This window comes from Hyperolius riggenbachi, chromosome 2, assembly GCF_040937935.1.
Source record: "Hyperolius riggenbachi isolate aHypRig1 chromosome 2, aHypRig1.pri, whole genome shotgun sequence".
NCBI classification, from domain to species: domain Eukaryota; kingdom Metazoa; phylum Chordata; class Amphibia; order Anura; family Hyperoliidae; genus Hyperolius; species Hyperolius riggenbachi.
The window spans coordinates 6,122,892-6,144,996 of NC_090647.1; the positions used below are offsets into that span (position 1 = coordinate 6,122,892).

Below are 22,105 nucleotides of genomic sequence, written 5' to 3' on the forward strand. Positions count from 1 at the left end.
CACCAATCATCAATCATCTAATAATAATAATGATTATCATCATTTGTTTCTACAAGAACAGAAATAGTGACATACTTACATTGGGTGACACCTGGAAGAGAGAAAAAATAAGAAATTGATTAGATTCGTTTTTTTTGCTTATTCTCCCAACTACACTCAAGTTAGCACGTGCAAAGCCTTTACACTCAAGTTAGCACGTGCAGAGCCTTTACACTCAAGTTAGCATGTGCAAAGCCTTTACACCTGATAACTGAGTTATCATGCTTTAGCCAATCGAGCCCATGTTAATGTAACCACCATTCATAATTACATTAACATACTCTAGTTTACTGTGCTGGCAAATCTCCATTGATTTCAAGACTTTGCACGTGCAAACTAGGATGCTAAGTAGTTAGCACATGCAAACTACTTAGCATACTTGTTTGCATGTGCAAACTACTTGGCACCCTAGTTAGCACATGAAAACTACTTAGCACTTTAGTTAGTTAGCTTTTAGGCATGATAACTGAGTTATCAAGCTTTTGTGAATCAAAACCACACCAGAGCCACCTGATTCCCTTCAGTGGGGGTAGTCCAACTGTGATCTAACTTTGTGGTATCTGAGTCTCACAAAACTCTATATTGCATAAACGTCCTCATCCGGTGACTAACGGTTATACCCTGGCCTGTAGGTGCCATTTACCAGCATGGCTGGATAATGTCCCAAAGGACCAGTTCATGAGGTTAAAACGGGACTGTACCGAGGTGGTGGAGTATAGAAAGGAAGTAGAAGTAATGTCTGAACATTCAGAGAGAAGGGATATAGAGAAGATATTATAGAAAAAGCCAAACTAGAAGTAGAAAAGGTGGAACCGAGGGATCTTTTGGAGAAGAGAGTGAAGAAGGAAGGGGGAGATTTCTCGATGAGATGAAACTTGAGATATAATCCCCAGGTGGGACAAGTAAAGGCAATTATTAGAAAACACTGGGGGATTGTACAAGGGAATAAGATACTGAGGGAGATACTCCCAGAATATCCATCCTTTATCCACAGAAAGTCTAGTATTATTGGATTTAAGGTGGCTACAGCAGTCAATGGGGGAGGGATGACCCAAAGAAGAGCAGGAGGTGGGTTTGTTAGATGTGGGAGGTGTCATAATTGTAATACAACTAGAGGTTATAGCAATTAACTGAAGTGGGTGGAGGGAGTGAGACATATAGAATTAAAGAGCTGATTACTTGTGACACAAAGGGTGTTATTTACTGCCTTGTATGCCCATGTGGCATAAAATACGTGGGACGTACCAAAAGGGAATTAAGCTGGAGGATAGGTGAACATCTGAACAACATCCTCAAGGTTTGGGAGGAACGCCCTCTTTCTAAACATTTTACGTTTCCTTTATACCAGGAATGTAAAATAGAACATGTAATATATTTTGGCCTTGAAATAATCCAGAGAGATCCAAGTGGTGGGGACTACATAGCAAAGATGTCCAGAAAAGTATGCCAATGGATCTTTAATTTGAACACCATGGTGCCGAGAGGTTTAAATGTAGAGTGGGAGATGTTCGGCTTTCTGAGATAGAGTGAATGGGAGCCACCTGATTGAAGAACCACCTGTTTCCCCAGAAGGAGCTGCTGTCATGAGAAAGAAGGGGTCAGCTTGAGGAGATATGCTATTGAAATAAGTAGAGTGGGAAGAAGAGAGTTTTTTGTATGGTTAGAATAGATGCAAACATAGAGTGAAAAGAGGAAAAAAGTGTTTTGAGCTATGCTGGAAACTAAAGTAAAGAGACCTTTATAACAACTAATATATAGACAAATAACTGACATAATAAGGGAGAGAAGACCAACAATGATTAGACATATTCCTTTGAGATGTATATGGGGCAATGTTGAGGCAAAAGTGAAAAAGTGTGTTCCCCTTTAAGAGGAGGAGAGTAGGAATGCTCTGCAGTTCCAATAAGTATTTAAGGCAGGAAGTGGAAGCAATCTGGTGATTTGATCCTGAGAAGGATGGTTGAATAGCCATCAAAACATGTCGATCTAGAGGCACCCGAACAAAGAGTATAGTTGTTCCCACCAACTCTCATCCAATTGTGCACCCCACAGCCAACATACACAGGCCTGGAGACAAGCGGCTGTGAGTGGAACGCAGGGAGTCCATGGGGAAGTGACATCACTCCCAGAGAGCAACTTGCCCGGAAGTCATATCTCCCTGGCGAATCCAGCCGGTTAATGACTGTGAGGTTTATGCGTACAGCAGCCGCGGCACGGAGGATGACTGTCTACGGACGATGAATCGGGAACGAGGTGCAAGGCCGCCGGTGGGGGACCGCATCAGAAGGTTTACCCTACAAAGCTGCTAGATTTGTGAGTCATTCAAATCTTGCAGGACTATAAGTTCCGGACGTATCAGAAGCTCATACTGGGCAGTGAACGCTCACTGAAGGGAATCAGGTGGCTCCGGTGTGAGTAGTGTGTATGGTGGTTGTATGAGTTTATGGGCATATTGTGATATGTCAACAAACTGGTAACAATATTGCTGCTAAGGATTGCGGGGTCATACAAACATTCTTTTAATGCCCTGGTGCTTAACTGGTGTTATCGATTTGACTCTTATTTTCATTTTAATTTCATTTTTATTTTATTTTTTTCTTTTTATAATTTATTCATTATTTTGATGTTTTTATGACTTTAGAAGCCAACTGATATTAACCACTTCACCACTGAGGGGTTTTACACCTTGAGCACCAGAGCAATTTTCACCTTTCAGCACTCCTTCCATTCATTCGTCTATAACTTTATCATTACTTATCACAATTAAATGAACTATATCTTGTTTTTTCCACCACCAATTAGGCTTTCTTTAGGTGGGACATTATGCCAAGAATTATTTTATTCTAAATATGTTTTAATGGTAAAATAGGAAAAATGTGGGAAAAAATGCATTATTTTTCAGTTTTCGGCCATTATAGTTTTTAAATAAAGCATGCTACTGTAATTAAAACCCATGAAATGTATTTGCCCATTTGTCCCAGTTATAAAACCGTTTAAATTATGTCCCTATCACAATGTTTGGCGCCAATATTTTATTTGGAAATAAAGGTGCATTTTTTTCAGTTTTGCGTCCATCCCTAATTACAAGCCCATAGTTTATAAAGTAACAGTGTTATACCCTCTTGACATAAATATTTAAAAAGTTTAGTCCCTAAGGTAACTATTTATGTATTTTTTTTAATTGTACATTTTTTAAATTTTTTTTAATTACAAAAAAAAAAAAAAAAATTGGGGAGTGTGGGAGGTAATGAGTTAATTTGTTTTGTATAAGTAATGTATTTGTATGTGAAAAATGCTTTAGGGTGTAGTTTTACTATTTGGCCATAAGATGGAAACAGTAACTTTTTGTTTAATGCAACCTCCAAGCGTCCTTCTGGACGCTTGGAGGAAGTACTAGGAGGCTGGGAACGGGTTTTTTTTCACAATGATTGCGCTGTTTAGCGGAGAAGCAGCGGATCATTGCGGGGACGGAGAAATACTCTCCGCGCTCCCGCTGCTGCCCGCGCTCCCGCTCGCTCTAGCGTGCACTCCCGCTCGTAAACACGCCGCCGGCCGCTCGCCCGGAGATCAATGAAAGGGAAAATCCATTCCCGTTCGTTGATCTAAGGATCAACGAACGGGAATGGATTTTACCATTCATTGATCTCCGGGCGAGCAGCCGGCGGCGTGTTTACAAGCGGGAGTGCGCGCTAGAGCGAGCGGGAGCGCGGGCAGCAGCGGGAGTGCAGAAAGTACGGATTTCTCCGTCCCTGGGGGTTAAAGGATGGAAAAAGGGATGGAGAAATTCGTACGCGTGGGGGTAAAGTGGTTAAAACTGATACTGAAGTACCTTCACTCTTTTGGATACACAGTGATTTTATTGAATAAAAACAAAATAAGTCCAGCGCCACTGTCTATAGATTTTATATTCGGTTGTTTGGAAGCGGATATCCCAGATCCTGAGGGAAGGGCAGCAGGAGGAAGTGTACATATATTAGACTTCATATCGTGTAGATTGTGTGAGTTATATTGATAGCAGCGCCCTTTAATATTTGTTTTTTTAGTACCATTATAATTGCTGTGCAGTACCTGCACACAGCATTTTTACATGAAAGCAACAGGGACAGCCATACCATGCCAGGAAAAAAACACATATATAAGTAGATAACTACTTATCTAACATAATAGATGTTTTGTACTGTTCATGTTTTTATTTCTGCAAATTTTATATAGTAAATAAAGATAATTCTGTTCCTGGCATTTGCCATCTTGGCTCCCTCTTACTGAAGCCAATTCTAATGTCATTTCCTCCCTTCTCCTAGAAACTGCACTGTCATATCTAGCTTGCTTAGTAAACATGTGAGCGCAGTAAGATCAGGTTACAGCAGCTTTACACTGAACTGCCCGGTGGCTGAGAGCGGAGCTGTGGCGTGGGACATTGCAGCTGCAAGGGGCTAGAAGACGCCCCAAGTAAGTAGATCGGGGGTAGGATAAATAGCCCAATGATTCCTTTAAGGTAGCCATACATCTAGTGATAATGGGCAGATTCAACTAACAGACAAATCTCTGTCTGATTGAATCTGATTAGAGATTGATTTGTCAGCTGCCCATACACTGCAGGCCAATACTCGATCAATTTCAGCATGTAATCTCTCAGGAATCAAGGGAGCCCGCCGCTCCTATCACTTTCACCACCTTGCCGCTATTCCCCTATGTATAAGTGTGTATGTATGTCTTATACGCTGCCAGCATGTATAGGAGATGTAACGGACAGCAGCGGATTCGGGAGAGGGTGGGCAGCATGACACAGGACAGGTAATGTATAAATGCACATACATATACATGTACATACACATTTATACATACATAACCAGCGCCGGGAGTGTCTTCTCTCATTCTGATATCACTTGCCGTTAACACCGTGCACCCAACCAACTGCCATGGCCTGAGATCTTGTAGCGTTTCTTATCAATTAATGCAACCAAATTTGGCCCGAATTATTATTTTTATAAGTATAATAATCAAAATTTGATGGTCGATCGGCCACCAAGTCGCCTGATGTTTGGCCACCTTTATTAGTTGAGGGAACAACAAGGTGAGATAACTGGTGAGATTTGTGTGTTGTGTATTATTAGCTGTACTGGTTCCAGACTTACATTTTGTGCATGTGTCTTCATCAGCTTTTGTGGTTGTGCTTGTAGTTGTAGAAGTTGTAGTTGGAGTGGTTGTTGTAGTGGTTGGTGTTGTGGTAGTTGTTGTAGTTGGAGTGGTTGGTGTTGTAGTTGGAGTGGTTGTTGTAGTGGTTGTTGTAGTGGTTGGTGTTGTGGTTGGTGTTGTGGTAGTTGTTGTAGTTGGAGTGGTTGTTCTTGTAGTGGTTGGTGTTGTAGTTGGAGTGGTTGTTGTAGTGGTTGGTGTTGTGGTTGGTGTTGTAGTTGTGCTAGTTGTTGTTGGAGTAGCTGTAGATACCACAGGGAGTCTTCTTGTACTTGTACTTGTAGTCAAGATGTTAATAACAGGATCTGAAAAAAATAATTATGAAAAATTCTTAAAGACTGAGACAATTTTCAAACTTCTGCAATGCCTCTACTTGAGTTGAAAGATCTCTGGCAATTTCATTTCGGCCCTTTGCACACTTGCACGCTGCGTCACCCTGCATTACTCTTCACCCACCACATTCCCGCCGTGAGACTTGCGCACTTCCCGCAATGTGACAGGATCAGGGCCGGTTTAAGCAACAATGGGGCCCCAGGGCAAAATAAACCTGGGGCCCCTCCCCCAACAGATAGCCCGGAACAAAAATCGGCATTAAGGGACCTTTTTTGCAGCTGGTATAGTCAGGGTGTGAAGCCCCAATCGATCGGAGCTCCACATTCTGGCCACCCCAGCCTGCATGGGGGACAAGGGGTTAAAAAGTTTCAGGAGGGGGGACCCCACATAATTTTTTTTTTTTAATTCCGACACTCTAAACATAAAAAAATAATTTGAAAATAGGAAAAAATGCCAGGGATCTTCATACAGCCATATTGCGGCTGTATAGCGATCCCTGGCCAAAGCGCTGCGGCTGCGTATGGACTAGTGTTGGGCGAACATCTAGATGTTCGGGTTCGGGCCGAACAGGCCGAACATGGCCGCGATGTTCGGGTGTTCGACCCGAACTCCGAACATAATGGAAGTCAATGGGGACCCGAACTTTTGTGCTTTGTAAAGCCTCCTTATATGCTACATACCCCAAATTTACAGGGTATGTGCACCTTGGGAGTGGGTACAAGAGGAAAAAAAAATTTAGCAAAAAGAGCTTATAGTTTTTGAGAAAATCGATTTTAAAGTTTCAAAGGGAAAACTGTCTTTTAAATGCGGGAAATGTCTGTTTTCTTTGCACAGGTAACATGCTTTTTGTCGGCATGCAGTCATAAATGTAATACATATAAGAGGTTCCAGGAAAAGGGACCGGTAATGCTAACCCAGCAGCAGCACACGTGATGGAACAGGAGGAGGGTGGCGCAGGAGGAGAAGGCCACGCTTTGAGACACAACAACCCAGGCCTTGCATGAGGACAAGAAGCGTGCGGATAGCATGCTTTGTACCACCATGCAGTCATAAATGTAATAAAGATAAGTGGTTCAATAAACAGGGACCACGCGGCAACGCTAACCCAGCAGCAGCACACGTGATGGAACAGGAGGAGGCGCAGGAGGAGAAGGCCACGCTTTGTGAGACACAACAACCCAGGCCTTGCATGAGGACAAAAAGCGTGCGGATAGCATGCTTTGTACCGCCATGTAGTCATAAATGTAATAAAGATAAGAGGTTCAATAAACAGGGACCACGCGGCAACGCTAACCCAGCAGCAGCAGCAGCAGCAGCACACGTGATGGAACAGGAGGAGGCGCAGGAGGAGAAGGCCACGCTTTGTGAGACACAACAACCCAGGCCTTGCATGAGGACAAAAAGCGTGCGGATAGCATGCTTTGTACCGCCATGTAGTCATAAATGTAATAAAGATAAGAGGTTCAATAAACAGTGACCACGCGGCAACGGTAACCCAGCAGCAGCAGCAGCACACGTGATGGAACAGGAGGAGGCGCAGGAGGAGAAGGCCACGCTTTGTGAGACACAACAACCCAGGCCTTGCATGAGGACAAAAAGCGTGCGGATAGCATGCTTTGTACCGCCATGTAGTCATAAATGTAATAAAGATAAGAGGTTCAATAAACAGGGACCACGCGGCAACGGTAACCCAGCAGCAGCAGCAGCAGCAGCAGCACACGTGATGGAACAGGAGGAGGCGCAGGAGGAGAAGGCCACGCTTTGTGAGACACAACAACCCAGGCCTTGCATGAGGACAAAAAGCGTGCGGATAGCATGCTTTGTACCGCCATGTAGTCATAAATGTAATAAAGATAAGAGGTTCAATAAACAGGGACCACGCGGCAACGGTAACCCAGCAGCAGCAGCAGCAGCACACGTGATGGAACAGGAGGAGGCGCAGGAGGAGAAGGCCACGCTTTGTGAGACACAACAACCCAGGCCTTGCATGAGGACAAAAAGCGTGCGGATAGCATGCTTTGTACCGCCATGTAGTCATAAATGTAATAAAGATAAGAGGTTCAATAAACAGGGACCACGCGGCAACGGTAACCCAGCAGCAGCAGCAGCACACGTGATGGAACAGGAGGAGGCGCAGGAGGAGAAGGCCACGCTTTGTGAGACACAACAACCCAGGCCTTGCATGAGGACAAAAAGCGTGCGGATATAGCAGCAATGCTTTTTGCCGCCATGCAGTCATAAATGTAATACAGATGAGAGGTTCAATAAACAGGGACCGGAAACGCTAAACCATCCCAGATGTTCATCGGTCATGTTACTTGGTTGGGGTCCAGGAGTGTTGCGTAGTCGTTTCCAATCCAGGATTGATTCATTTTAATTTGAGTCAGACGGTCTGCATTTTCTGTGGAGAGGCGGATACGCCGATCTGTGATGATGCCTCCGGCAGCACTGAAACAGCGTTCCGACATAACGCTGGCTGCCGGGCAAGCCAGCACCTCTATTGCGTACATTGCCAGTTCGTGCCAGGTGTCTAGCTTCATGCCCGGTTTCAGGTCCAGCGGTGCCAGCCACAAATCCGTCTGTTCCTTTATTCCCCTCCAAATTTCCTCCCCTGTGTGCTGCTTATCCCCAAGGCAGATCAGCTTCAGCAACGCTTGCTGACGCATGCCAACAGCTGTGCTGCACTGCTTCCACGATCCTACTGCTGCTGGTGCTGGGTTAGCATTTCCGGATGAGGTACAGCTTTGAGATGCGTTGGAGGAGAAGGAGTCAGAGAGGTAGGTGCTGCTGTTGTTATCCAGCTGTTTGCGGCGTGGGCAACACCCGCGCCGTAGCAGGTGAGGAATCGCTGCCAGGCTCCACAAGGTTCACCCAGTGCGCGGTAAGGGAGATGTATCGACCCTGGCCGAACGCACTCGTCCAGGTGTCAGTGGTGAGGTGAACCTTGCAGGCAACGGCATTCTTCAAGCTTCGGGTTATTTAGCTGACCACGTGCTCATGCAACTCAGGCACTGCAGAGCGCGCAAAGTGGTAGCGGCTGGGAACCACGTAACGTGGGATGGCCACTGACATCATGCCCTTGAAGCTGTTTGTCTCCACCACTCGATATGGCAGCATTTCGCAGGCCAGAAGCTTGGCTATGCTGGCTGGCTGTTACTGCCACGGCCCGGGGGTCATTTGCTGGCAATTTCCTCTTGTGCTCAAACATCTCAGAAACAGACAACTCAACCGTAGCGCTGCACACCGAAGGGCTGTTGGTTGTTGTGTTTGATGAACACTGGGAGACCTCAAGAGCACTAGTCCGGAAAGTGACAGTGTCAGCATCGTCTGATGTTTGTGAATGTTGTGAACCACGCAATGGCTGGGCTACTGCTGCTGCTGAGGCGGGTCTGGTGGTGAGTCTGGTGAACCCAAGGGAGGCAGTGTTGCTGGTGGTACCCTGTCCTGCCGCGTTTGCCCACAGAGTGGGATGTTTGGATAGAATGTGGCGGCTCATGCTGGTGGTGGAGAGGTTGTTAATACTTTTCCCCCTGCTCAGGCGGGTCTTGCACACCTTGCAAATCGCCATGGTAACATCCTCAGTGCAGTCTTCAAAGAAAGCCCAGACTTTAACTGGCTGAGGACTCGGACCTCGTGCGTGATGTGCTGGTGCTGCTTAACCCACTGCTGGACGCTTGAGAGGTCATCCAAGTAATTATCTGGTCCTGTTCTTTTGGATCTGTGAGGGTTGTTGTCCTGGACAACATGGGCAGTATTGAGTGGGTTTTCTTGGGTGCTCCCCTGTGGCCTGTACGTGAACCGTCAGGGGAAACACCTCTTCCCTTGCCCCTCCCTCTTTCACCGGATTTCTTCCTCATTTCACTTATCCTTAAAGTACACGCTGACTGGCAGCAGTACAGTGGCAGTACAGAAATGCTATACAGTGGTGGGTGAGCGGTGTACCACTATTGTCAGCAGTGACACAGAGCACAATGCTATACAGTGGCGGGTGAGCGGTGTACTACTGTTCCCAGCAGACACAGAGTGGAAGTAAACACAATGCTATATAGTGTGGCTGAGCCGTGTACACAGAGTGGCATTAAACACAATGCTATATAGTCTGCTATATAGTCACCCCGAACAGGGTGATGTTCTGCAGAACCCGAACAGTGGCAAACACTGTTCGCCCAACACTACTGGGAGGGAACGCAGATTTTAGTACCTAAACACACGATACAACATGTTTTCCGGGGTCGGACTCTGAGGCACATACAGATGGTCCCGATCATCATCCTCATCATACAACTCTTCTCCTGAGTCTGACCCACCCACCACCTCTGCCACCCCAACATCCCCAGACACAGACCCCTCATCGTCCTCAACATTAACTTGGGATGCTGGCCTGAGCCAGACCTCCTCCTCCACATCAGGCCCCATCATCTCCTCAATGGCAGCCCTCATTAATCGCTCTGGCGACGGACTGATGGACACAACGTTCTCCTCCGGGGAGGGCTGCTGCTGACCACTGGCTGCTGGGGTGGATGTTATAGCTTGCGTGGGGCGTTGGCTGTTGCTGTTGTTGGGAGTGCTGCTCACAGCGGAGGTCTCTGGGGAACTCATGTTGAGCTCATATAGTGGTTGACGGTGAGTGGAGTATTACTGATCCCAGCAATATACACACTGACTGGCAGAGTACGCAATGCTATATAGTGTGGCTGAGCGGTGTACACAGAGTGGCAGTAAACACAATGCTATATAGTCTGGCTGAGCGAGCGGTGTACTACTGTTCCCAGCAGAATCAGAGTGGCAGTAAACAATGGTATATAGTCTGGCTGAGCGGTGTACATAGAGTGTCAGTAAACAATGGTATATAGTCTGGCTGAGCGAGCGGTGTACTACTGTTCCCAGCAGAATCAGAGTGGCAGTAAACAATGGTATATAGTCTGGCTGAGCGGTGTACATAGAGTGTCAGTAAACAATGGTATATAGTCTGGCTGAGCGAGCGGTGTACTACTGTTCCCAGCAGAATCAGAGTGGCAGTAAACAATGGTATATAGTCTGGCTGAGCGGTGTACACAGAGTGTCAGTAAACAATGGTATATAGTCTGGCTGAGCGGTGTACACACAATGCTATATAGTCTGCTATATAGTGTCAGTAAACAATGGTATATAGTCTGGCTGAGCGGTGTACACAGAGTGTCAGTAAACAATGGTATATAGTCTGGCTGAGCGAGCGGTGTACTACTGTTCCCAGCAGAATCAGAGTGGCAGTAAACAATGGTATATAGTCTGGCTGAGCGGTGTACACAGAGTGTCAGTAAACAATGGTATATAGTCTGGCTGAGCGGTGTACACACAATGCTATATAGTCTGCTATATAGTGTCAGTAAACAATGGTATATAGTCTGGCTGAGCGAGCGGTGTACTACTGTTCCCAGCAGAATCAGAGTGGCAGTAAACAATGGTATATAGTCTGGCTGAGCGGTGTACACAGAGTGTCAGTAAACAATGGTATATAGTGTGGCTGAGTGGTGTACACAGAGTGTCAGTAAACAATGGTATATAGTCTGGCTGAGCGGTGTACACAGAGTGTCAGTAAACAATGGTATATAGTCTGGCTGAGCGAGCGGTGTACTACTGTTCCCAGCAGAATCAGAGTGGCAGTAAACAATGGTATATAGTCTGGCTGAGCGGTGTACACAGAGTGTCAGTAAACAATGGTATATAGTGTGGCTGAGTGGTGTACACAGAGTGTCAGTAAACAATGGTATATAGTCTGGCTGAGCGGTGTACACAGAGTGGCAGTAAACACAATGCTATATACTCTGGCTGAGCGAGCGGTGTACTACTGTTCCCAGCAGACACAGAACAGTAAACAGAATGCTATATAGTGTGGCTGAGCGAGCGGTGTACCACTATTCCCAGCAGACACAGAACAGTGAACAGAATGCTATATAGTGTGGCTGAGCGAGCGGTGTACCACTATTCCCAGCAGACACAGAACAGTAAACAGAATGCTATATAGTGTGGCTGAGCGAGCGGTGTACCACTATTCCAAGCAGACACAGAACAGTGAACAGAATGCTATATAGTGTGGCTGAGCGAGCGGTGTACCACTATTCCCAGCAGACACAGAGTGGCAGTAAACAGAATGCTATATAGTGTGGCTGAGCGAGGTACACAGAGTGGCAGTAAACAGAATGCTATATAGTGTGGCTGAGCGAGCGGTGTACCACTATTCCCAGCAGACACAGAACAGTGAACAGAATGCTATATAGTGTGGCTGAGCGAGCGGTGTACCACTATTCCCAGCAGACACAGAACAGTGAACAGAATGCTATATAGTGTGGATGAGCGAGCGGTGTACCACTATTCCCAGCAGACACAGAACAGTAAACAGAATGCTATATAGTGTGGCTGAGCGAGCGGTGTACCACTATTCCCAGCAGACACAGAACAGTGAACAGAATGCTATATAGTGTGGCTGAGCGAGCGGTGTACCACTATTCCCAGCAGACACAGAACAGTGAACAGAATGCTATATAGTGTGGCTGAGCGAGCGGTGTACTACTGTTCCCAGCAGACACAGAACAGTACACAGAATGCTATATAGTGTGGCTGAACGAGCGGTGTACTACTGTTCCCAGCAGACACAGAACAGTACACAGAATGCTATATAGTGTGGCTGAACGAGCGGTGTACCACTATTCCAAGCAGACACAGAACAGTGAACAGAATGCTATATAGTGTGGCTGAGCGAGCGGTGTACCACTATTCCCAGCAGACACAGAGTGGCAGTAAACAGAATGCTATATAGTGTGGCTGAGCGAGGTACACAGAGTGGCAGTAAACAGAATGCTATATAGTGTGGCTGTGCAAGCGGTGTACTACTATTCCCAGCAGACACAGAGTGGCAGTAAACAGAATGCTATATAGTGTGGCTGAGCGAGGTACACAGAGTGGCAGTAAACAGAATGCTGAGCGAGCGGTGTACTACTATTCCCAGCAGCGACACACAATGACTGGGGGGGACCCTGGCTAGCGTGGCTGGAGCGCGAACTACCCTGCCTGCCTACCCAAAGCTAAACCCACAGACAAATGGCGGAGATATGACGTGGTTCGGGTATTTATTTACCCGAACCACGTGACAGTTCGGCCAATCAGAGCGCGTTCGGGTCCGAACCACGTGACCCGTTCGGCCAATCACAGCGCTAGCCGAACGTTCGGGGAACGTTCGGCCATGCGCTCTTAGTTCGGCCATATGGCCGAACGGTTTGGCCGAGCACCGTCAGGTGTTCGGCCGAACTCGAACATCACCCGAACAGGGTGATGTTCTGCAGAACCCGAACAGTGGCGAACACTGTTCGCCCAACACTAGTATGGACCCCCTGGAAGCCCCGTCAGGAAATTTATTGCTCTTTCTATTGATACATGTAAAATTACACTACTGTTAGGTTTGCTACTAAAAGTGACATTTACCGCATTTAAAAGTATACTTTTTTCCTTCGAAATTTTAAAATTGATTTTCTCAAAAACTATAAGTTCTTTTTGAAAAATAGTTTTTTCCTCTTATTCCCAATGATCTCCTTAACATATCCTGCAAATTTAGAGTTTCTAGCATTTAAGGTGGATTTTGTATTAACCATTAAAGTCGGCAGGTATTTAAATGTGTATTTTTTTTTCCTTTGAAACTGAAAAATCGATTTTCTCAAAAACTATAAGGCCGATTTGAAAAAAATTGTTTTCCTCTTGTAGCCACTGGGGGCCCCTACAAGCTCTGGGGCCCTGGGGCAATTGCCTCCTTTGCCTCTATGGTAGCGCCGGCCCTGGACAGGATGCGCCAGAAGTATCCAAATTGCCGCAATGATGACACAAAGTCAATGGGCGATGCAGTATGTGTGCAGGTCGGGAACGCGGTGCGACACACAGACTGATGGGTATCCCAGTGACATACTTCCTGTCCAGCAAGGGGTACGTCACTGAGTTGGGGGCGGGCCTATGAATATGACGCCGCACTGTGGCACAGGGTCATATGACGGCTGATTACTGTGGTGCTGCAATTATTAGGTGTGCAACCAGCCTCAGTCTTGTTTTTTTTTTTTTTTCATAACAAATGGGGCTTTCTTTTGATACCATTTAATTATATTTGTAATTTACTTGGTTTTTGTTTTTTAGAGAAAATATTCATAAAAAAAAAAAAAATATATATAATTTTCAGCATTTCTCAACCAAAAATATGCAAATAGATCAAATTGGAGCAATAAAACTCTCAGAAACTGAAAGGTTCATGTTTTCTATGCAGAAATGTCAAAATTATGCGGATTATTTACACCACATTCCAAATTATTAAGCAAATTATATTTTCTCTGATTTTCCTAAAATTCAATGCAAGCGGTAGTAAGAATATTTTTGTCATCCACCTTTAGCATATAATTCATTTACTGTAAACAATCTCAATGATAATAGGATGTTCTAAGTTTCTCAAGAGGTCAGAGGTCCTGTGGAGCAACAACATTGTGAAATGCATGAGGGAGCACAAGGCGACGCGGGTGATGTTGTGGTGATGCAGCAGTACAGTGACTCACCTGTGCAGTATAGTGACTCACCTGTGCAGTATAGTGACTCATCTGTGCAGTACAATGACTCACCTGTACAGTATAGTGACTCACCTGTGCAGTATAGTGACTCACCTGTGCAGTATAGTGACTCATCTGTGCAGTACAATGACTCACCTGTGCAGTACAGTGACTCACCTGTGCAGTATAGTGACTCACCTGTGCAGTATAGTGACTCATCTGTGCAGTACAATGACTCACCTGTGCAGTATAGTGACTCACCTGTGCAGTATAGTGACTCACCTGTGCAGTATAGTGACTCACCTGTGCAGTATAGTGACTCATCTGTGCAGTACAATGACTCACCTGTGCAGTATAGTGACTCACCTGTGCAGTATAGTGACTCACCTGTGCAGTATAGTGACTCACCTGTGCAGTATAGTGACTCATCTGTGCAGTACAATGACTCACCTGTGCTGTATAGTGACTTGCTTGTACAGTATAGTGACTCACCTGTGCAGTATAGTGACTCACCTGTGCAGTATAGTGACTCACCTGTACAGTATAGTGACTCACCTGTACAGTATAGTGCAAATGGTGGATCAGCGCAACACCAGGCCGCCTCCGAATGGCCTCCATCAGAGATGCGCTGAGCCCCCCCAGGAACTACAAACGCACCTTGAACCCAAACAGAAGCTCTGCATATACACCAAAAGCATGGCTGTTAAGTGGGAGCAGCTGACCAAAAACGAATTAAATTAGTACATAGCAAGGAAATGAACAGCGCTACTTAAAAACAGGCAAGTGCCTACCTGCAAAAGAGTGCAAGCCCCACTTGTGTATGCTCGGTGTGTATTATATCCCACAAGTGGGGCTTGCACTCTTTTGCAGGTAGGCACTTGCCTGTTTTTAAGTAGCGCTGTTCATTTCCTTGCTATGTATTAATTTAATTCGTTTTTGGTCAGCTGCTCCCACTTAACAGCCATGCTTTTGGTGTATATGCAGAGCTTCTGTTTGGGTTCAAGGTGTGTTTGTAGTTCCTGGAGGGGCTCAGCGCATCTCTGATGGAGACCATTTGGAGGCGGCCTGGTGTTGCGCTGATCCACCTTTTGTGCAATTTTCAATTTTCGATTCTACTTGATTAGCCGCACCCAGGCTATGCATATACATAGGTTAGGATTTAGTTAGTGTTAGGCCCCTCCCATGGAGGATTGACTTCTACGCAGTGGGAGGGACGAGTACTTAATAGGTTGTATGCAAGCTGTTACAGGAAACCAACATCCTCCAGTGGTAGACAGGTCATGTGTATGCTCTCTGTGTATTATATCCCACAAGTGGGGCTTGCACTCTTTTGCAGGTAGGCACTTGCCTGTTTTTAAGTAGTGCTGTTCATTTCCTTGCTATGTACAATATAGTGACTCACCTGTACAGTACAGTGACTCAACTGTGCAGCATAGTGACTCACCTGTGCAGTACAGTGACTGACCTGTACAGTACAATGACTCACCTGTGCAGTAAACATCAAATTTGAGGGATCCACAGAATTTGTAGACGTAATGTCCCCCAGGACAGGCTTTTACTGAAATATTTGGCCCATTGTAACATCCGGAGGCCACACTGTTAATCAGCAGAGGCACCATCTGGATCCCATCTCCAATCTTTGGGTGGCTTCCTCCTAGAGTGTATGGTTCCAGGGATCCACACTTCAGAGGTCCCACACACCCTTCCTTCAGGCTGGATCCAGTGCCAACATAACGGTACCAACCAAAGAGGTTGCGGTCAGTGGGGAATCTTCCGGTAGAGGAGATGTTGGCCAGCCGGTTGGCTCCATTGACCTGCTGGTAGTTATAACAAGGATCCGCACACTGAGTTTCCCCACTGATCCTCAGACAGTCATGTTCACTGGTGCAGTGGCTGTCTTCTGATCTGCCACATGGGGCATTCCTGTTTCTATTACACAAGTAGGTGCCGTTTTGGTTGACACAGGTGTCTGTTGGAGAACACTTATTCAGTGTAGGGCTGGCACACTCATCGATGTCCACACATAGCTTTTGCTTATTATCCCAGCTGTAGCCATCAGGACAGCATGGACTGGTGTCACAGAACTCCATGATTGTGCAGTTCCAACCGTCGCCCACATATCCAGGCTTGCAGGAACACGACACGTAGCCTGACTTGGCAGCACAGTTGGCGGTTGTTGTAGAGTTGCAATCACTGCAGGATTTGGCATCTGTTCAAAAAAGACATTAACCTCCTTTACATGATAGAAAATAAAATGAATACATTTCAGTAATAACACAATGGATCCAATCAATAGCTATAAATATTAGTCATCTATAATTTGAATTAGGTCTTATAAATTGAATTAAATCTGCTTAAAGTGTGGAAATCCTCTCAAAACATTGAATTAAATGTGCAAGTCATGTCCACATTGAGATATATAGTGGAAACATTGTGCTCAAGGGCCGGTGTAAGCCACGCTGGGGCCCCTGAGCAAAAGTAACTTGGAGGCCCCTCTGCCCCTGCCAAGCAAGTCAGCTCTGTGGACCCGCTGTGCCGGACCCCCCTGGTGGTCTGACTGGTCTCCCGCTGACTGCTCCCCATGGCCCCCGCATGTTCCGTAGCTGAGCTGTTCTGTAATGTCTCATCTCTCCTGGCAGCTGCTCCGCCCCAATCTCTGTCTTCAGTCACCCTACCTGCCTCTTCTGTATGCCCGACACGTGGTTTTTACACATAACATGCATGCAATGGAGAAGACGCAGGCAGCCTGGCTGAAGATGGAGAGCGGAACAGAACAGCTCCTAGGAGAGATGAGTTATTACAATGCAGGTCAGTTACAGAACATGCGGGGGCCATGGGGAGCAGTCAGTGGGAGACCACCTGGAGGGTCTGGCAGAGTGGGGGACCGTGAAGTGGACGGGGTCTTGGGCTCTGGGGCCTCAATGGCAGCGGCAGCCCTGTGTGCTTCATATGCTGAATCCATCAGCAGAGGTTAAGTTCTTTAGTAGGGGACGGAAGTGTCTTCTGACCTCAAGACACATGGACATCACTTAATGGCAAATTTGCAGATGCTTCTTTCACATTTTGAGCGGTTTTCTGCACTTTAATCGGATTTCTGCAATTTAGCTGCGAGCGTCCTGCTTCCGCCTATATAGTGACCCAAATGCATCATTTCCGCCCATACATCACGTCACTTTCGGTTTTTCATTGGAAGCAATGAACAAACCAGGAAACTATTTACCGTATTCTTCGACGCACTTGTTCTTAGAACTGTTGTAAGGGAAGGGAGAATTTGTTGCATCTTATAGTGCGAATATACATTTACCAGCCGGTGTTCTTCTCTCCTCCTCCGTCTCCCTCCAACTGCAATTCTAACCTGCAACCCCTAGAACTGGCAGCAGGTGGGAGATTAGCGAGGGGTGGTATGAGCAGGAGTGAGACAGCTATCCCACTGTGGGCATACATGGCAAGAACTGGTGGCAGGTGCAAGATCAGCAAGGCCTGGAATGTGCAGGAGCGAGTCAGCCATCCACCCACGGGCCTAACACATGCCGATAATTGGCAGCGGGTAGGAGATCAGTGAGGTCCAGAATGCGCAGGAGTGAGTCAGCCATCCACCCGCGGGCATAACACATGCTGACCCAGCAGCACACACGTGTCACATGGTTTAAGGACACCATTAGGTAAGAAGTATGGAGGAGCCGGGAATGGATAGAGCTGCATGATTTTTGAAAGATGAAGACAGAGAGAGACAGAGGAGTGGAGCGCGGCAGCTGCAGGCTGGTCTAAAGCATGTGTTACACCCGCAGGTGGATGGCTGCCTCGCTCCTGAACATTCCTGATCTCATAGACTTCCCACCCACTTACAATAATCGGCATGTGTTATGCCCATGGGTGGATGGCTGCCTCACTCCTGCACAATGGCGCGTGGTCCACCAGGCCGACGCCCCTGTGCAGGTTGCCTGGGATGGAAAGATGGCATCCAAAATCCTGTACTGGAGACTATTTGTGTTTCCAGTACAGGGCTACAGGCACCATCTTCCCGTAGCCTTGCTCTCTGTCTGTCAGCGCAGGACTTTCGCAGCATCTGGTTGCAGGAAGATGATCGGGGGAGCTGCATGCGGTGAGAGGAGTCTTCTGCAGGTTAGTAAAGGCTTTTTTTTTTACAGGTGCACACTATTTTCTGGTAAAAGATTGCCGCATTACAATTATTCTCATGAGGGGCCACCATGGGGGGGACTGGGGGGGTAACAGGTTTTCTCGCCTCAAGGGAAAAAATGGCTAGAGGCGCACCTGCTCCAGCACATTCCAGACCTCGCTGATCTCCAACCTGCTGCCAGTTATCAGCATGTGTTATGCCCCGGAAAGGCTGCCTTGCTCCTGCTCTTACCCCCCTCACTGATCTCCCACCTGATGCCAGTTATTAGCATGTGTTATGCCCCGGGGAAGGCTGCCTCACTCCTTCTCTTACCCCCCTCACTGATCTCCCACCTGCTGCCAGTTATCAGCATGTGTTATGCCCCGGGGAAGGCTGCCTCGCTCCTGCTCTTACCCCCCTCACTGATCCCCCACCTGCTGCCAGTTATCAGCATGTGTTATGCCCCGGGGAAGGCTTCCTCGCTCCTGCTCTTACCTCCCTCACTGATCTTCCACCTGATGCCAGTTATCAGAATGTGTTATAGCCTGGGGGAAGGCTGCCTCGCTCCTGCTCTTACCCCCCTCACTGATCTCCCACCTGATGCCAGTTATCAGCATGTGTTATGCCCCGGGGAAGGCTGCCTCGCTCCTGCTCTTACCCCCCTCACTGATCTCCCACCTGCTGCCAGTTATCAGCATGTGTTATGCCCCGGGGAAGGCTGCCTCGCTCCTGCTCTTACCCCCCTCACTGATCTTCCACCTGATGCCAGTTATCAGAATGTGTTATAGCCTGGGGGAAGGCTGCCTCGCTCCTGCTCTTACCCCCCTCACTGATCTCCCACCTGATGCCAGTTATCAGCATGTGTTATGCCCCGGGGAAGGCTGCCTCGCTCCTGCTCTTACCCCCCTCACTGATCCCCCACCTGCTGCCAGTTATCAGAATGTGTTATGCCCCAGGGAAGGCTGCCTCGCTCCTGCTCTTACCCCTCTCACTGATCTCCCACCTGCTGCCAGTTATCAGCATGTGTTATGCCCCGGGGAAGGCTGCCTCGCTCCTGCTCTTACCTCCCTCACTGATCTTCCACCTGATGCCAGTTATCAGAATGTGTTATAGCCTGGGGGAAGGCTGCCTCGCTCCTCCTCTTACCCCCTCACTGATCTCCCACCTGATGCCAGTTATCAGCATGTGTTATGCCCCAGGGAAGTCTGCCTCACTCCTGCTCTTACCCCCTCACTGATCTCCCACCTGCTGCCAGTTATCAGCATGTGTTATGCCCCGGGGAAGGCTGCCTCGCTCCTGCTCTTACCCCCTCACTGATCCCCCACCTGATGCCAGTTATCAGCATGTGTTATGCCCCAGGGAAGTCTGCCTCACTCCTGCTCTTACCCCCTCACTGATCTCCCACCTGCTGCCAGTTATCAGCATGTGTTATGCCCCGGGGAAGGCTGCCTCGCTCGTGCTCTTACCCCCTCACTGATCCCCCACCTGATGCCAGTTATCAGCATGTGTTATGCCCCGGGGGAAGGCTGCCTCGCTCCTGCTCTTAACCTCCTCACCGAACCCCCTCCTGATGCCAGTTATCATCATGTGCCCAGTCCCCCGCCTGAAGTAGGACACATGTGACTACTGGCTGTCCTATCACCTGCACAGCTACGAAGACCAGGTAAGACCTGTCCTGTTAGCTAAGAGCCATTTCCAGTACACACTGTGAGCATTTTCTTTTTTTAATTTCCCAGTAGAGTCCTTAAATTTGCACCAGTGGTACCTCCTCCTCACCTGATGGCACCGCATCTAAGGTCTCTGTCAGGGATGGGCTCAAATTTACATTTGGGTGAATCCGGATAGTTTCTATCCGGATTTCACCCAGTTACCTGTGCGGGGTGGGCGGGGGGTCAAGCTTACCTATCTGACGTCTTTTTCGGTCCGTCCCTGGCACCTCCCGTGATGCGGTCCAAGCAGCGGTCACGTGATTACAAACACTTCCTCCTTCCGGGTTGAAGGAGGAAGTGTATAGTCACGTGACGCGCGTGGACCACATTGTGGGAGGCGCCGATGGAGGGACTGAAGAAGACGTCAGATAGGTAAGCTTGACCCCCCCCCCCCCCCGCCCACTCCGCACAGGTAACTGGGTGAAATCCGGATAGCAACCATCCAGATTCATCCAAATTCAAATTTGAGCCCATCCCTGGTCTCTGTATCCCGATACCCAATGCAGCTATTGCTTCTGATGGTCCTTGGTGTGTTGTACGGAAAACCTTAAAGGAACTCTGAAGCAAGAAAAAGAAGACTGACATACTTACCTAATACAGAAGGTTCTGCATCTAATAGAGCCTTCCTGGTCTGGTCTCTGTGTCCTGATTCCACCGCTGTCCCTCCAGTCATATAATGCTCCACACAGGTTATTCCCTCTGCATATTTCCTCATTATTCCCCACATACCATCCCACTTACAAGCTTATCATCAATCATCATCATCAATCATCTAATAATAATAATGATTATCATCATTTGTTTCTACAAGAACAGAAATAGTGACATACTTACATTGGGTGACACCTGGAAGAGAGAAAAAATAAGAAATTGATTAGATTTGTTTTTTTTTTTGCTTATTCTTCCAACTCCCCCCCCCCTCCCCGGCCCCCCCACCCCATCCCCCATAGCCTCTTATACTGGCCAAGAGAAACACAAGAGCTGTAAGATGTCCCATCTGATCAGGCAATGATGATTGTGACTGAGAAATCCAGCGCTCAAAGCTTCCAACACAACAATAACTGCCAAACAAAATAAGAGCTCTTAGTTCTTTAGATCTGCTTCAGCATTCTTCAGTTAAGCCAAGCACTAGAATAATCGAGATTCCCTCCTTAGGATTGGCCCAGTTATACCAGCATGCAACTAGACAGTTCATGCATACAACGTGACATTTAGGGGAACACAAATGCATCCAACCAGCCATCCTACAAAATACGTGAGGTACAAACTTGCTCACATGGTTGTAATTATGGGCTGTGGTGGGATAAGGAGAGGAGAGCTGCAGCTTGGAGTCTGGCTGGTAGGGCTTCCAGAACCATTCAGAAGAGCTAGAGCTACAAACTGGCTCACATGGTTGTAATTATGGGCTGTGGTGGGATAAGGAGAGGAGAGCTGCAGCTTGGAGGAGAGCTGCAGCTTGGAGCCTGGCTGGTACGGCTTCCAGAAGCATTCAGAAGAGCTAGAGCTACAAACTCGCTCACATGGCTGTAATTATTATGGGCTGTGGTGGGATAAGGAGAGGAGAGCTGCAGCTTGGAGCCTGGCTGGTAGGGCTTCCAGAAGCATTCAGAAGAACAAGGCTGCTGTGCTTATCCCACACAGACAATAAATAGGGTAAATGGCGGTACAAAGGGGTGTGGCCAAATCAAATGCAAACCAGTATTAACCCTTGCAGCCAAAGCTTACACTTGCAGCAACGCATAACACACAGCAATATAAACTGCCAAACAGACAATTCCGGTGCGCTGGATTAATCCAAGAACACTGGCGTATTTTTGGAGAACTACTTAAAGGGAAGGTTCAAGCAAAATAAAAAACGGAGTTTCACTTACCTTGGGCTTCTACCAGCCCCAGGCAGCCATCCTGTGCCCTCGTAGTCGCTCACTGCTGCTCCAGTCCCCCGCTGGCAGCTTGCCGACCTGGGAGGTTGGCGGGACGCATTGCGTACATTTTTACGCATTCCTGCTAGGGCAGGAACATTAGCACATACATTTTTACACATTACTGGTTCAATGCGTGAAAATGTACGCATTGAACCAGTAATGCGTAAAAATGTATGTGTTAATGTTCCTGCCCTAGCAGGAATGCGTAAAAATGTACGCAATGCGTCCCGCCGACCT

The 22,105-nt window shown here is 47.4% G+C and overlaps 1 protein-coding gene across 1 annotated transcript; it reads right to left on the reverse strand.

Moving 5' to 3' along the window:
- Window positions 1-17: 17 nt before the first annotated feature.
- On the reverse strand, window positions 18-20,661 carry LOC137542131 (uromodulin-like). The gene is made up of 4 exons (XM_068263820.1): window positions 20,538-20,661; window positions 15,603-16,329; window positions 5,175-5,383; window positions 18-91 (listed from the first exon to the last, which is right to left on the reverse strand). Exons 1-4 carry the CDS (start codon window positions 20,659-20,661, stop codon window positions 18-20), a joined length of 1,134 nt encoding a protein of 377 aa, XP_068119921.1.
- Window positions 20,662-22,105: the final 1,444 nt, after the last annotated feature.